The sequence below is a fragment of the Triturus cristatus genome, chromosome 9 (genome assembly GCF_964204655.1).
Source record: "Triturus cristatus chromosome 9, aTriCri1.1, whole genome shotgun sequence".
NCBI lineage: Eukaryota > Metazoa > Chordata > Amphibia > Caudata > Salamandridae > Triturus > Triturus cristatus.
This window is the reverse complement of record NC_140592.1, coordinates 572,069,294-572,087,527: the sequence shown is the minus strand read 5'-3', so window position 1 is coordinate 572,087,527 and position 18,234 is coordinate 572,069,294. Positions and strand designations below refer to the sequence as shown.

The 18,234-nt window shown below is 43.3% G+C and overlaps 1 protein-coding gene across 5 annotated transcripts in view; it reads left to right on the top strand.

Annotated features, from left to right (window-relative positions):
- The window catches only part of EXOC3L2 (exocyst complex component 3 like 2), a 619,764-nt gene that overhangs the window by 405,894 nt on the left and 195,636 nt on the right, over positions 1 to 18,234 (top strand). For all 5 annotated transcript variants that reach the window (XM_085625593.1, XM_085625589.1, XM_085625592.1 and 2 more), the window contains exon 3: positions 9,053 to 9,695. In XM_085625593.1, the coding sequence (XP_085481719.1) occupies positions 9,053 to 9,695 (643 nt within the window). The remainder of the gene's footprint in view (positions 1 to 9,052; positions 9,696 to 18,234) is intronic.

Below are 18,234 nucleotides of genomic sequence, written 5' to 3'. Positions count from 1 at the left end.
AACATATAGTCAATTCTCTGATGGCCCTTACTCTGTCGGGCCCTCATAGAAATTTGGTGACGGTGGTAAGAGAGGGTCTGATTATGAGTCTGGCGGTCCACGGACTACCAGACTCACCGCGGCATGGCCATAGCAGACTAAATACCTTCTTCCCTCACCAAACAATACATTCCAAATGAAAGAGGACTGGCATAATGAGATACAGGCTGCTGGCTTTCAGCCTCAGAATATAGAATCAGCAAAGGTGGTATGCTTCATATTAGACAAAATACTTAGGACCTCTGCTCCCCTGACTGAGCCCCCCTGACAGACGTGGAGACCCCCATTTGCCCAGCGGTCTCTAGTGCCTTGGTTGGAACCATTGTTACAGCAGCTCCACCAAAGGTATGGATCATTTGCCATGTGGGTTCTTATTTGATGCACCAATTTGGGACTGCATTTTGTTCTGCACAAGAAAATAAGAGTGATCTAGCATACAAGGCACTTTCTCCCTAGATTTGTGGGCCACTGTGTGATTCCTTTACTCAGAACTACCTTGTTTTTAATGGTGTTCATTGACAGAACAAATGACAGTAACCCCTCCATAAATAGGGTGAGGGCGACCATCATTGTGACCTGATGCCGCTGTGGCATACAGGACATTAGTTAAAAAATTTCCAAACGCAAAGAATGCTGAGGCTCCATTATAGGAAACCCTGCTGCTTTGTCCAAATCTGAGTAGTGAGAGGAAACCCTACTGGCAGCGGTTAGGTAGGTCCACTGATGATCTCGTGGTGAGAGCAGGACATTATTACAAGGTGGCTTTGCCTGCCTTGAAGGCTCAGTGTGCCTTGACGAAGGAGTCAAGAAGGAACTGAAAGTATGTCACCTGTGCAACTGCTTGTCTCCCAAGACAACACAGCATCCACTAAATATGTCTGACCTTTCTAAACAAGCTTGTGAGAAAATTGCACTTGATGATTTTGACGTTTAAACAATGGCCATCATCTCATGGTAGTTATTGATGAGTGATCACAATTTCCCTTAGTGAAAGATTTATCATCGACCACCCATAACAAAGTCATCGAGAGGCTGGATACTTTTGCAGTGTGGAGTGTTTCCTCCATCCTCAAATCTGACAATGGTCCACCATTCATTAGCAGAGAATGTCATTACTTTCTTCATTGTTTGAACATTAGGCATCAGAAAAGCATGTCTCTTTGGCCACAGACAAATGCCATTGTTGAATGATTTATGGGCACCCTGAAGAAAGTGGTTCAGCGTGCTATGCTTGAAGAAATGGATCTCGAGTCAGTCTTATGTCCAGCCCTTCATGCCTTTCGGTCAACTCTCCATTCTACAACAAGTGAACGCCCTGCCACCTTGCTGTTTGGGAGAACCATTGAGACCAAGCTATTACAATGTACCATGAGCAAAGTAATAGACGATGACTAGATTCGTATCACGGACACTTCTCACAAAAGTAAGATGAAGGTCTATGCATATAAGCGCTGATGCACTTGAGACAAGGTTGTCGAGGATGGAGACCGGGTCTTAGTCAAACAAAAACAGAAATACAAGACTGACTCTCCATTTGATGCTGAATCTTTGAAAGCCATGACAAGTAAAGAATATATGGTGACCGCTCAACAACCCAGAAAGTCCATTACAAGTGACTCATTACATTTCAAGTATCTGCCTCAACGTGTGTTGGCTCCAGACCTTACGAGTGAGACAAGTCCTACTGAGTGCCTAAGTAAAGCATCTGAGCCTACATCTGTGATGCCAGATGACAGTGCAACTCCTTCACCTCATACTACTCAATCTGGAAGATTAGTGCGAGCCCCTCAATGACTCATTGAGGAACTCTAATTTAGATATGTCTTCCGTATATTTTATTTAACAAAAGGGTAGATGTAGTGTTGTGTGGACATGTGCAGTAGGGCCCTTGTGGTCCTAGACAGACTCTTTACAAATTTACGTAATCAGTTGGGAGGTATTTAGGTGTGTCTGGGTGTTTTTCAATAAAGTCTATGACGCAGTGCATTCAGTTAACAACTGCATGCCAAAGAATAAAGATGTGCGTTAAGGAGCTCTGTGTGTGGCGTAGTCATTTGTGTGTTCCAGACTTGGGGGGGGGAAGGGGGGGAGGGAGGGGCTGCTACAAGGGATATCCTCTCAGATGAATGACTTGAAAGGTGTGCTGGACAGGCAGTAAGTTATGACCTATGCAGAATGCAGGTTTGTACAAAATTTAAACCGAGTATTCCGTGAGTGGTATTGCAGCATGACCTGCCATTAATGTTATTAAAGAGGGTGTGGTGTTCCGTCTCCCAGGTAGGTTTATGGGCCTGTAGTGATCCTCCTGCATGTTCTCAGAGCCCATTATATAGTCAACTGATCAGTTTCATACCCTCCCCTATTGTATGGAGCATTTGTGATGCAGCATGCATAGGTGGTTCTGTTTGTGGAGCCTGCCAGATCCGATGGATTGCATGCTGTAACCTCCTATGGGTGAGGAATTCACCCGCTGGCAGTCCAAAATGATGAGACAAGGCCAAGACATCTATGTGAGAGTCCTCTTCAAACAGTTGTCCAACAAAGATCAATTCAGTGTGCTCCCAGTAAGTCAGATCCTAGAGAAGAACATGCCCAGAAGAGCTGAGAGGCCCAATAATGGAATCACCAGAGCTTATACAGGTGTGGTCTTAGTATACTTTAAAGAGTTGTGTAGGCACATATGCTCCACTTCAAGCAATAAGATACATCGAGCGGGTCATCTGGCTTGACGAAAGAGAGTGCCATGTGGCATACCAGCTTTAAATTGGTCTGCTGTGAGGTCTGCATCTGCCATGTGGTGGTATCCCGCCAGTGAGTAGGCAGGCCTTTATAGTTGGGCAGCATAGTAGTAGGCACATAATTCATGTGCTTCAAGGCCTCCTTTGTCAATGGGAAGTAGGCATTTAGTTAAAGCAATCAGCTTTCCGGTCTGCTTAGCCTCAAACACATTTTTGGAAGAGTGAAGCTCTATGTCTTGTTTACATTTGAGGAACTGAGACAGATAAACCAGTATTACCATTTTGAATAGCACTAAAGACCCCTGTATTCAGATGATTGTATCTTGTTCTTTTTGAAACAAAAGTTTGTTGCCTTCGGATTTTGGAGCCTTACAAATCTTGATGATGATGATGTAAGCATACAGCTCTAATAAATAAAAAGAGAAAGGTTCTTAGTATGCTCACTAGCATCCATACAGGTAGCACCAGTATAGCACCTAAATGAAGTGACTAAGGGAACTGGGTTGCAAAAATATGCACTTGAGGTGACTACATTGATAAATAACCTACAAGTCTACAGCTAGCCATGTTACAAGCAGGTATTAGAGGAAACAGCAGCCTACTGATTGCATTCATGGATGGGCAGATGGCATGCTAAAGATGAGGTGGGTATGAAACGTGTTTCATTGCAAATAGATGAAAATATCTGTGTACAGATAGCAACCACTGATGGATTCTTGACAAGGTAGGTCTCATAAAGCTGAATATCAAAATCTGAAAAACACTCTGATCCACCAGCCTATCCTACATACAAATTTCATAATCTTTTTTCTGTGATTTCAACGGTGAGGCCAGTCAAGATGTGAACAGAACATGACAGGAGCTTGATTGTTTGGGAATGGAGGCTAGGACGCAGTTTTACCCCTCGAGGTTACAGGTTTACAGAGCTTCAAAGGACTGATCAGTCATTGATAGTTGAACTCTTTTCTCAGCAATGACTTTATCCCTTTGTAAAGACAAACAATTGAATAGAAAGGGCCTGTAACTTCCATCTCTTGTCCAAATGTAAACCCTCTGCAGAGAGGCTGTGAATTGAATGGCCACGGGCACTCTGATTGCTGATGCAGCTGTATTGTATTATATATTACAAAGCACTTCCTACCCCTGACGAGGTATAAAGGCACTTTGCGGAAAGGTAGCACGCTACTCTGTGGTGTCCAGTTAGTTTCTAGTGCTAGTTGTAAGTTGCAGTAAGTTATATATTATTCCACAATATTAAAGTTAGTATATTGATGAGTTGCAGGCAGTGTCACTAGTCTAGAGGACAGTTAATTGTTAAATGTTTTTATCGATGCAGATTCTTTAGTTTTGCACCAATTTGCTTTGCTAATTGTGTATCTGTGATGAAAGGGAATGGAGGACATTCAGTGTGAATTGCCGGAGTACACTCGACTATCAGACAGATCTAGTGTTGTTAGATATAGAGTTATTTGTATTTTGAGTCATGCTTATGGAGGCTCGGTCAGTGAGTTTGGGGGAGAAAGAACTCAGTAGGGTTTAATTGGAAGGTCAAGTAGTATAAGACAGAAGTAGTCATGGGTTGACATAGATTTTATTATAAGGTATGGAATAAGTCAGTTATGCAAGTCATGCACATTTTGGTGACAGTTCACATGCAATGTCATGCCAAAAGGTACAAGAAGACATCTTTATTGCTGTCTTTTCAAAATTTGTAATCACATAGTTATATCCTCCAAATCATGTGAGTACTGTTGGAATGTTAGTTTTTCTGTGTTACACTTAGTCCTCACTTCTTATTGCTAGAAAGAGCCATACTCAAGTCTGTACCTTGAGATTCAAGTAGGGAAGCAACGCATTTTCAGCATCCTTCTAAACTATAGGTGATTTATTGTAGCCCATATCTTTGCTGGGAGTAAATTCAGTAGTTAAGCCATTTGGACAAAGATGGATGTGCCACGCATAGTTTTCTTCTTTTATGGTGGACAATTAGTTGTGGAGCCAATCCTGGCCAAAGCATCATTTTCTGTCAGTAATTTTAAGCTTCATGTGTAAAAGATCCAATTCTGTTATTGCCTTGTGCGTTATGCACAGCAGTTTGAATGTAGATCTTATGCCAACAGGCAACAAGTGCAGATCCTCCAGAGCCAGTAAGAAGTAGTCAAGAATTCAGGGGTGCATAAATTGTTATACTGCTGTGTTTGGGATTACTTGGAGCTGTTTCATAGTGGATTTTGATACTCTGTTGTATAATTTATTGATATAGCATGGACATGATAAAATGGGTGAGGTGGTTGACTGGTCCTTTTGATGGAACTCAAGATGAAGGATGATGCATCTGAATATCATTGTGGTGCATAATCTGAATTTGGTCAATTGGTTGGCTTGCGATATTTTGTAGAGTGATACATCCATGATAATTTTATAGCTCGGACGAGGTTGGTGGTAATGTTCATAGTTCTATATGGCACCTTGCAAATGGAATATAGCCTTTCCATTTCCTGCAGGTCAGGATTTCTATATTTGAGACGTTGAGTTAGAAGTGACTCTCTATCATCCATTTGACTATAGATGTAAGGAAGTAATAATATAATTCTGAGAACGCAAGGTGTTTTGGTTTGAGGATTATCTGGGCAATGTCTGCATTAGTGTAGCATGGATGGTTGAAAGAACAAATAATTCTAGGAGTAGTCTAATGTAGACAATGACGAAAAGTAGTGAGATAATTGTTCCTTGCAGAGCTCGTTTAACAATGCTGCAGGTCTGACGATAACAAGGGGTTAGAAATGAAATAGTCTGTAAGGTAGGAGATAATTCAGTCAAACAAATTTCCCCAAAAAATGAGTGCTGCCACTTCCTCTTTATCCACTGTAGTTTTCAGGTCATCCCAAATGCAGGGCAGCCAGAATCAAGGGCTCTTCCCACCCAGAAGGTATTTTTGGTCGTCCGATAGTAAGGAGCTTTTCACCGGGTGCTTTGAGATCTGGAAGAAGGGCCCACTGGAAATGGGTTTTTATGTGTTGGGGTCAGTTAGATTTGAGTTATTCTTTTTAATTAGCCATTGCTTGTATCATTTTATGAGATCTGAAGTAAATGTGAGTCTGGTTAGGGACTCAATGACGTTCAGTGTTGAGATTGCTATTGAGGTTTATAGTAGGAGTTTTTTAAATATTATTGGAAAGCATGGGCCTGAGGTTGTGCCTGTTGGACCACTTGATCTCACAAAGTCATAGAATTGTGTAAGATATAGTTGTTGGAAGGAAGACAGAGAGGGTGTATTTTTATTTGTGTGCTGTTCAACCCACATCCTTTTCCTTTAAGTAGATATGCAACTAGTGCTTCAGCTTTAGAGAAGCAGTGATGAGCTATTCAGTTGCAGAACTGCTCTGAATTCAGCAGTTGATGTTGTTGTACTATATGGATTGTGAAATTGTGATGGAATCTTCTGTATTTCCTTTAAGATACATTTGGCTGTGGTAATAGATCTATTTTTGCTTTTTTGATGTATGATTCAATATCCTTTTGTGTCTTTATCTGCATGGTTTGTGCAGAAAACAGTTCATTTTTTACCATGATTCTTCAAGGGTACATATTTGTCCTTTCATTTTTTTAAAATCATCATTCATCCAAGGATTCTTCAGCTTCCCTTTTTGTCTTGAAATCTTGGTTGTAGGCAAATTGTCTCCAGTCATATAACTTCTATGTTGATTTTTTTAGTTCATCTATATGTTTTTTTTACGGTTGCCTCAATGTTCTTCCTAGAGACTTTTTCCATTGTCTGTAGGTTGTTGAGCAAGACAGAGAGTTGGTTTTTATTAAAAGTTTTATTTTTTAGTTGTAGGAATTCATCAAGATGAGGGAATTGGACTAGATCGATTCTAGTGATGTTCACTAGCTCTAGTTTGCAGACAAAAATGTTCATTGTGTAGACCGGTATGTGGGTTGGTCCAGAGATGATTTGAGAGATGATGTAGATAGTTCCTTCAGATTTCATTATGTATTCAACTCTATTTTCTAGCATTACATTTTACACTCTACATACATTTATTGTATCTTACCCAACAGTCATTCCCACGACCTTCGCCCACCCTATCCACCACTACAAGTTCATGTTCCCCACCCTATGAAAGAACTTGGTTGTTAATTGGGACACCATATTTACATTCAATCAAAAAAGGACCTGATCTAATATAGGACAATCCTTGTGAGCATACCACACGCCATATCTTGGCTCTAATGTTTAGTAACAGCTTTCAAAATGCTGTCCAATCTAGGTGCTCCTGTCCCTATTATTTAAAAGTTGTTCAGTGTCATTCCCCAGTAAAAAACGAAACATTTGCATTTCACAACAAAAGCAATGCCCATGTCATAACAAAAAATTGTGCAAAAGTTTGGAAGTGCCTCACGGAAACACCACCATGGGAGCTGCTGGTAGGTTCTCACCAGTGTGCCCCGGTTCTAATCATTGGCAGATCCTAAAACCACAAAGGAATAGTGTGAAAAAGTGCATAATTTAAATGTGTGAAAAAGGTAAAACACGCACTCGCAAAGACTTCCGTGTGCAACCCTATTCTGAACCCCTTCAATAGAAGCAAAAAAGTTCACTGCTTTTCGCTTCACCAAACTAAACTAAAAACGAGCTAAACGACCACTGGCCAACTATCAATTTTAATCACTGCTGTGCGTCTGCTCAATGTAAAACCAAGACCTACTGTCACACTCCATCAATTTTTATGGAAAGCCAACATTTTTCTTTGCCATTCAAACTTTCCGGCAATTTAGTCAGAACTATGGGTCAGTCCTCGCCACACTGTCAGGTCAGAAATATACCAGAAATATACCAAGTGGTAGCCCCCACCGTGCATACCGGCAACCCCCTTCCTTGGGGATGTGTATACGTCCACACCACCCACACATGTTAGTGCGGTTGCTGTATGTCAACCGATACGTTTCTGGCGTCTGGCCTCGAACTCCACGCACACCTTTCTTACATACCAAGAGTTTACTCATTTCTTCTCATTGACTTTTTCTCAACCATTGGCTTTATCACATCTATTAGACCACAGGCATTACTCCACGCCTTTATTAATGAAATGCACATTATTATGAACCAGTTGAATATTTCTGTCAATCAGCAGGAGAGTCCATTTGTGTGTGCAGAGTGAGGGCTTTAATTAATCTCTTTTCAAATGTTTGCAAAGCTGAACTATGCCAGGGAAAAAGACTGGCCTAACAAACCTGTGGCATGATCCACAGTCCTCTGAGTAAACCATCAATAAGGTATGTCCAACTCTGTACCGGTGTTTAGGAACCTGTGGGATTTTGGAGATTTCTTTTATTTTGTTTGGTAATCTTCTGCTACCAAATGTAGGTATTTCTAAACAAATTCTTCACTTCAGCATCTCATTTATAGACCCAATAATTTGCAAAATTAAAATAACATTTTAGGAGCTATGCACTGGCCCTTCTAGCCCCTCATGCAGGAGTTACCCACACCTCAGGGATTAAAAATGCTCCCTGGAGGCATTTTCTAGATGCTCAGATGTGAGTGTTAGAGATCAGCCAGAGACTTCACCATGTATGTGTTCCTGCATGGTTCAAATGATGGTACCCATTGCAACCCATCTGCAATTTGTTCTTGTGAAGTCATGAAAGTATATTTTTAATCTTTCAGTGCTGTCATTTGTGACTTTGGAATTATTTCTGTATATGACCAACCAAGAGTGTGCATGTGTGTGTGCGTGTGTGTGTGAGAGAGAGAGAGCACGATCTTCCACCATTACAGCATGTGAATAACGTATCCAATACCTTCTTTCTATAACCTTCTACTGTTGCCCCCTGCATGAGACTAAACAGTGTGTGTGACTTTTCAGTGCTGCTTGCATTTCACTCTTCAATGCTACCCTTGTGTTGACCTCCCAAGTTGTAATTGTGCGCTTTCATTGCAACAGGTGTGTTCTTTCAATACCTGTGGTATGACCTTTAAATACTGCCTGTCTGACATATTCTAGTGTTGCAGCATTGTTAGATTGAGAAGCTGCATGTATGTTAGCTTCCAAAATTGGCATTGTGTATGACTTTCAGTGGCTCGTTGCAAGTGACCTCATGGGTGGATGGTGGGATGAGTGCTCTTATGTGCAGCCTGCCAATGAGGCACTTGAGTAAACTCCCATCATTGGTTGTGTGTACCCTTCCAAATTCGGCCAATGTGTAGCAATACGGTTATTCTTTTGATTGATGTGTTATGTGACAATTGATTGTTTCTTCTGTCTTTCTAGTTTTGGAAATCCATCAACTGATACAAAAGCGGGATCTGCAGGTAGCCGACATGCATATCATTGACCTGGAGGCTGAATGTGACTTGGAAAACCAAAGGGGCTCTGAGAGCATAGAAGTGAGCAAGGACAGTAACCGGAAAGCCAAGGACGTTGCCCTATTGTACCAGGCCCTCATGGAGCAGCTGTGGGGTGTGGTGGATGAGTCTCTGACAGTCAGGAGAATCTATGAGCCCCTGGAGGATGTGATTCGAGTAATCGACCAAGAGGAGGCCACGGACAAGAAGATATTTGAAGCAAGGGGTGACTCCACTGTGACAGGTACCAGGCCAAGAGAGATGAAAAGGAGATGGGCTGAAGCAGTCAAGATGTCCATGACCAAGAGACTCTGCCAGTGCACCGAGGGTAAGGGGGTTTCAATCTCAGCACAGATGGACAAACTAAAGAAGTGTGCTGTGGAGGACCTTTATGCTGTGAAAAACCACCTTATCTGTATGTATCCCAAGGAATATGAGGTCTTCAAAGTCTACTTGAAGAGCTGCCATGATGGCATTGCCAGCTGGCTTGCTGAGGTAGTTCAGAGGAACCTGGAGGACATCAATGATCTCTATGTTGTTCTCGACTGGAACAGTAACATCTATAACAGGTAAGGCTCTAAGGATGACTTGGGAGTGGCAAGAATCTAAAACCAACAACTAATAGAGGACCCTTTCTAATCTTATTGTCACTGTTGAGGCATTTTGAGTGTTGTATGTTTTTAAGGAGAAAGCACTCAGAAACTCATATGAAATGTCAATATGTCACTACCTTGATCAGCCCTAACTGAGGACCAATACAATTCTGTCAATACACCATATTATTCATCAGGAGCACCAGTCACATCCCACTGTATATATATCTTTATCTATAGTCACTAAAAAACACACAAAGATTAAAGTAACGTTATATTTAGGTGAAATGTTCAGTAACAATGTAACATCTTGAACTCTAAAAACCTCTGAAACTCACCAGTTATAGTTATCTCAAGCAACTATAACTCGTGCCCTAAGGTAGCTATACCTCTTGCCCCCGCCATGCACAGTTTTCAATAATTTTATTGCATATGTTGCAGTGATATTATTAATGAAACACAGATGTCATGAGTGAAGTAATATGTGGGGTAATTCAGTGCATGGTGAGGGGGCACCCACCATTAGGGGCTGCCGGGGACCCTCCAAGGCATGCTGCAGGAGTTGGCATTGTTCTCACCCAGAGAAAGCAGCTACTAATGCTGCTCCTTCCAGTTGGGAGCTATATTTTGATCTGTTTCCCTACCCACGACAGTGCTGACAGGGAAACAGATCAATAGTCTGCTCCCAGCCCGCGGTAGCAGTTTCAAAGCTCCTGCCAGCTGGAAGCAGACTTTGTGTTTGCTCCCGCATGGCAGAAGTTTTGAAAACATTCCCACCAAACGGAAGCAAACATACGTTTCCCTGCGCGCAAACTGCTATGTCCCGGGGGTGCGCTCTGCAGGATGCAGCTAGTGAGCCGACCCTGGGGAATAGGAACCCTTTGCTTTTCAAAAGTTTAGCAGGCCTTGGGGATGGGGTCCCCGGAGCCTATAGAGGCTCAGAGATGGTGGAGGCATGTCACCCCCTCACCTTACAAATATTCCTTTTTCCCCAGGCAGTGTTCTTCATCTTTGGCCCAGACGGGGTTGCTCTAGGACCACACCACCACACCTAAGTGGCAGGGTATCCCTACCCTGCCCGCTTATATATATTTTTAAAACTTTTTTTAGGACTTGGGACTAGGATGGGTTCCACCACTTCCTGGTTGAGGTGGCGGCAGCCAATCTGATTGCAGCTTAAAATTTGTCGGGATCCACAGAGGCTGTGTCCCTATATATACAAAGCTTGTGATTATTAATTGCTCAAACACTACTGAACGGATTTACACCAAAACACAAAACAAAAGGCACTCTTTCTGGAACAGGCTCTAGCTTTCCACCAAATCTAGTGTAATCTGTTCAGCGGTTTAGATTGTAGCTGTGTCTAAATTACCTATGTGAAAATGAGTGGGGAAAGTTTCATGGATATTCGTCAAAGGGCGCCAGAGTTATTAGCAACTTAAAAAAATTAATTTCCTATGGAAACACGATCCTAACTAAAAGTACCATTGCCACTGGGTAATCTATCTATCTATCTATCTATCTATCTATCTATCTATCTATCTATCTATCTATCTATCTATCTATCTATCTATCTATCTATCTATCTATCTATCTATCTATCTATCTATCTATCTATCTATCTATCTATCTATCTATCTATCTATCTATCTATCTATCTATCTATCTATCTATCTATCTATCTATCTATCTATCTATCTATCTATCTATCTATCTATCTATCTATCTATCTATCTATCTATCTATCTATCTATCTATCTATCTATCTATCTATCTATCTATCCTAGTCTGCCGTCTCTTAGACAGCCCTATGCTGGACTGCGAAAATGTCCAATTCTCTATACAAGTGACCCCCTTAGTCACCTTCTCCGGGATCCTTGTATATCGGCCCCCAGGAACCCCGGGAAAATTCTGTAGCTCGCTACTTGAAACTACATTAAATCTTGCCAGCACTTCGTCCAATTTCACCGTGCTTGGAGACCTCAACCTACATCTGGATGAGCTCTCCAATAAAGTGACATCTGACCTTATGCACGACCTCGCAGCCTATCAGCTCCATCTGAAAAACCATCAAGCTACACACTTGAAGGGCCACCTCCTTGATCCCATCTTTTCCAATATCAAGGAACTAGAGGGACTAGACCCCATCCCCCTTCCTTGGTCAGATCACTATCTGATCCCTTTTAAATGGCACCCTCCCCATATACATATTCCCCTGAGGTCGTCACGAACCTGGGCACGACACTGGTCCAGACTCAATATCAAGAACTGGACCGATGAACTGGAACGGACCATTCCTAGTCCCGACCCGAACCCAATAGTGGCAAACAGAAAGTTTCATTCATGGATTGAAAACTCGCTCAATACCTTACTACCCTATAAAAACAGTCTACAAAAAAGCGGCCCTAATAAATGCCCCTGGTTCACTGCGAACCTCCGTAATCAAAAACAACAATGTAAAAGACTAGAACGAGCTTGGAGGAAAGACTACTCAAGTGAAAAAAAAGCTGCCTATAGATCATCGATTGCCTCCTATAAAGCAGAAATCAGAGCAACACAGGCGGCTTACTTCGAGGAAACAATTCAAGCCTCCTCCAACTCTGCCAAAGAAATCTTTTGCATCATAAAAAAACTTACACTTATCCCAGATCCCCCCCAGACAATTGATCCCACTGGCAATCACTGTGAGGACCTGGCAGACTTCTTCTCTACTAAAATCAAAAAAATCCTTAATCTTCTACCACCCACTACGGTGAACCATGCTCTGAATCCAGAACCCTTGGAAAACAAGAGACAGCTTGATTCCTTCCCCCCTATCGCTGAGGAACACCTCTGCCACATCATTGAGACAATAAAAAGTGGCTCCCCCAACGATCCAGCGCCCTTTAAAATACTCAAACAGGCCTCGCCCATCATCATCCCCCCCATTGCCAACTTAATCAATGCCTCCTTAGCTACAGGCTCAGTCCCACAGGACTGGAAAAAGGCCATGGTTAGGGCACTTTTAAAAAAACCTCACCTGGATCCCTCGGATCTGGGCAACTACCGGCCCATCTCGCTGCTCCCTGGCATTAGCAAGGTCGCAGAAAAACATGTCAATCGAATACTCTCGACCCACCTGGAAACTTCGAACATGCTTCACTCCTCGCAAACAGGCTTTCGCCCCGGGCAGGGCACCGAGACGGCGCTTATTGCGGTGGTAGAAGAATCTCGAAAGATTCTGGATATGGGAGGCTCCGCAGCTATCATCCTTTTAGACCTCAGCGCTGCGTTTGATACGGTGAATCACCACATTCTTATTCACCGTCTCAGAAATGTAGGAGTGACAAGCAAAGCGCTATCCTGGCTGGAATCATTTCTGGAAGATAGATCCTTCCAGGTGTTTGACGAGAACACCCAGTCCCAACCTGTTCCCCTACAGTGCGGAGTACCGCAGGGCTCCTCCCTGAGCCCTACCCTTTTTAACGTATACATGTCCCCACTAGCTCAGATAGTCTCCCCGTTTGGCATCCAGCTGGTCACCTACGCAGATGATACTCAGCTCATCGTGGCTCTGAATCAGGAAGATCAATCCCATAGCAATCTCTGTTTATGCCTCAAAGAAATCAACAACTGGATGAGCCTTTCCCATCTTAAGCTCAACGGCGATAAAACAGAGATTATGCTACTGGGTAATCAAGCTGCCTTCAATCCGAACATATCCTGGCCACTATGCATGGGACCTGCACCATCACCCAAACAAGAAATAAAAAGTCTGGGCGTATGGTTAGACCATGAGCTTACCCTAAGAACTCAAGCAAGGAAAACGGCGGCCACTTGCTATGGTATACTCCGTACGCTACGGAAAGTACTCCCCCTTCTACCCACCCACTCAAGAAGGCTTGTGGTCCAGGCACTTGTCCTCTCCAGGCTGGACTATGGCAATGCCCTCTATCTGGGGGCACCAAAAGCAGTGATTGCCAAACTACAGACTGTCCAGAATTCTGCAGCCAGGCTTCTCACTGAAACTAACAGCCGTAGCTCAGCCAAGCCCGCCCTGCACACACTCCATTGGCTACCCATACAGGAAAGAATCCATTTCAAGACCCTTTGTATTGCACATAAAATACTTCACAACAGAGGCCCCCCTGCTATCAAAAACCTCCTCAAACCTTACAAACCCACAAGAATCCTCCGCTCAGATCAACTTCATCTGGCAGCAGTCCCCAGAATCAGAAAGGCTCGATCAGGAGGTCGCCTGCTATCCTATAATGCCCCCAAACTCTGGAACACCCTTCCTCTTGCCATCCGTAAGGAAGCCAACCATCTGTCATTTAGGAAACAACTTAAGACCTGGCTATTCCCTTAAATTCCATCTTCTCCTTGGCCCTCTCCGCAGCGCTGGGATGCTTCCGGGTAGCCATGCGCTATACAAGAACATCTTCATTCATTCATTCATTCATCTATCTATCTATCTATCTATCTATCTATCTATCTATCTATCTATCTATCTATCTATCTATCTATCTATCTATCTATCTATCTATCTATCTATCTATCTATCTATCTATCTATCTATCTATCTATCTATCTATCTATCTATCTATCTATCTATCTATCTATCTATCTATCTATCTTATAGTTAGGACCGTGTTTCCATAGGAAAAGCATTTTTTGACTTGCCTTTCTAAATGGCGTCGTTTTATGAATCTTCACAAAATTTTCAAAAACAAAAGTGAACCCGTGATTCTTGTTGCACATTGAAACTTTGGGGGTGATACGTCAAGTGTGGGCCGAGAAAAACAAGGGGGTCAAAACAAGTGAGTTGCCTATGTTAATTCCTATAGGAGCTTTAAACTCGACTACAGCCTGAACCACTAGACAGAATTACACCAAATGTGGCAGAAAGCTAGCTTTTGGTCTGCTGATTGTGATTATTGTTATTTGGTATAAATCCGTTCAGTAGTTGTTGAGAAATTTAAGGAAATGTATATCTGAAATCATGGCTAATTTGCGAATAACTACAAGCTAATGCAGACATCAGTCGAGCTCCGATTGGCAGCCAACACTTCAACTAGGAAGTGGTGGCAGCCATCTTGGGACTCCGCTTCTGCAGACTGCCACCAAAATTTGTAAAAAAAGAAAAAAAGTTGTCAGGGTAGAGGAATCCTGGCATGGCAAAGAGCATTTTATTAGAAAACATTTGCCGCAAATTTGTGGCAATTTATTTTTAAAACAAGTGCGGTCTCCTGCATTAATGGCCCTGTGGACTGCCATCCACCCATGGCCAGTCCCTGCTATGTCCTGGCCACCCCAGGACATAGCCGTTTGTGTTTGCTTGGCGAGAGCTGACAACTTCAGCTAAGAAAAAGCATACACTCCGGTTCAAGCAAGCGGGAGCTGTCAAAGTGCTCCCACCCTCTAGAAGTGGGGGTTTAATTTCTTTCCCTGCCCGCACACATGTGGGCAGGGAAAGAGATGAAAGTATTGCTCGTTCACACAGGGAGCTGTATATCCGACCGCGCCCTGCGTGCAGCAATGCCAGCTCCCGCAGGAGGTGGGGAACCAGCTGGGACCACGGGAACATTAAGGCTCCCACTGTGGTTCTGGGAGAATGGACAGAAAGGAGCATAAAGAGACAGAATTAAGGTCAGAAACAACCAGAAAGATAAAGGTGGGAAACGAGCATACAGAGGCAGAATAAAGGTCAGCAAGTAGCAGAAAGGCAAATTCAAGGTCCGCAGCGAGCAGAAAGAGGCAATATAAAGGAGACAAACAAGCAGAAAGATGCAAAGTAAAGGCCAGAAAGAGACAGAATAAAGGTCAGCAATGAGCAGAAAGAGGCAAAATAAAGGTCAGAAATGAGCAGCAAGAGGCAAAATAGAGGTCAGAAACAAGCAGTAAGAGGCGGAATAAAGGTTGGGAGTGAGACCCACTCGGAGGCTCATGCACTCACTCATAGTGCCACACTTCCACTTACAGACCCATTCAGACACTCACGCAGCCACTCACTGACTCCACTCAGACACTCATATACCCAGTCACAGTCCCACTCAGTCATACACCCACTCACAGACCCACGCAGGGGCTCGTGCACCCACTCACAGACCCACTCAGACTCATGCACCCACTCAGATACTCTTAAACCCACACAGAAACTAATGCACCCACTCACAGACCCACTCATAGACTTATGCACCCTCTCACAGATCCACACAGACACCCACTTACCCACTGACTCACTCAGACACTCACTTGCCCACTCACAGACCAACTCAGAGACTCACACAACCGCTCACACCCCCTGAACCCAATCAACTAATGCACCCACTCATAGACTTGTGCATCCACTCACATATCCACACAGAGACTCAAATACCAACTCACTCACCAACTCACAGACTCGCTTAAGCACTCACACACCCACTGAGGGACTCATGCTCCCACTCACAGATCCACACAGGCACTCCTAAACATACTTACATAGCCATGTACCCACCCATAGTCACTCACAAGCCCACTTACAGACCTATAGAGCCACTCACACCCACAAACCCACTCACACAGCCACTCAGAGATGCATACAGTCATTCACACACACCCACACGCACACACACACACGCACACACACACACGCACACGCACTTGACTACCATTACAGCCACTCACTCATCTACTCTAAAAGGTTACAATTAGTAAATAAAATTTAAAACATAGAAAATCACTGAAAAAAAAACAGGTTACAGGGACAATAATAGTTAGGAAAAGAATAAAAATAAATGTTGTGATTCACTCAAAAAAACTAAGGTTACAGGGACATTATAGTTGGGGTCAGATTTTACTCTTACACAACCAGTGAAATTCAGCAGTTATAGTTACCTGAGCAAACTATAACTTACGCCCCCACATTGCACTGCTTATGACCTCATATATTACATCCCTCATGACCTGGTCGATGACATCTCAAATGATATCACTGAGGACAGCATCCACAGAAGCACTCACAAACCCACTCACACCCTCTTGTAACTTCTCATACACCCACTCACATATCCATCCAACCACTCACAAATTCTTCACTGACCCATACAACTACTTACACAATCAGTCATACAGCCACTCCCACAACCACTTCCTCACCCATACAGCCACTCACACAATCACTCACTGACCCATACAGCCACTCACACACCCACTCACAGACCCATACAGTCACTCTCTCACATCCATTCACACCTCCACTAAACCATTTATATACCCATGCACATATCAATACACTCACTCACATGCCCACTCACTCATCCATGCAGCCACTCACACAAATACCTACTGTAAAAAACAGCTACTCACAGACCCACTCACTAACCCATACACTCAGACAGCTACTCATTTACCCATACATCCACTTACACACCCAATCACTCTCCCTTAGAGAAATTCACACAGCCTCCCTGTCACCCATACAGCTACTTACACACACTCATCCACCCATAGAGCTACTCACACAGCCACCACAATCACAATACAGCCACTCACTCACACACATTCACCTACCCATACAGCCACTCACACACTCACTCACACACTCAGACCCCATTCTCACACTGATACAGCCACAGTGCCACTCAAATGACATGTATTAGAAACAGTATCTCTCATTAGCAGTACAAAATGAATAGTCATTTAACTTATGCAGTAGCTTAGGATGTATCTTTAACTCAGACACTTTTACAAAATACTTACTGGATGATATCATCAGTGAGGTGATTTGAGATGTCATCTATGATGTCATGAATGATATTACTGACCATGTCATGAGTGATGTAATATGTGAGGTCATAAGCAGTACATTGAGGGGTTCTGAAGTTATAGTTGGCTCAGGTGATTATAACTGCTAAATTTCACTGGTTTTCTACAAGTGAAGTCTGAGCCTAACTATAACGTGCTTGAAACCTTTTTTCTTTGATTTACTATATATATTTTCGCGCCAGCCCTGGGCGTGTTTGGGGGACCCGTCTCGTTTGTGGCCAGAGCTTTAGGGCAACAGCTTCGCAGCTTTCTTTTCGTGTCCAAGGTATTGGAAAGCTCAAGCCCCCGTAAATCAAAGGACATAGAATTGTTACTGCCAGCGCAGCCCGTGACTTCACGGAGGGACGAACTCATTGCAGTGAAGTCTCCTAACCGCTATGGGACTTTGAAATTTTGCGGTGAGACGTCAAGGGGACCCGGGAGAAACCTTGGTGCAACAAAGACACTGTTAATTGTGAACTGTACCTACACAAGCTTTGTCGCGATCGCCAGCACACTATTCAAAGTGTAAATGAGGCGACAGTAAAACGCTTACCTGGCAGCCAAGATGGTGCATGCTAGGAAATGAAGTCTTGGGAATGAGGCTGCATCTATGCGTTCAGGAGACCAATCGGCGTAGCTGGGCTGCCACCAATGGCAGCGAGATGGATCACTGAAAAGCCACAGGTGTCAGCAATCAGTGTTTGGCATTTGAAAAAGGGAGTTTACCCGAAATGCGTCATGCCTC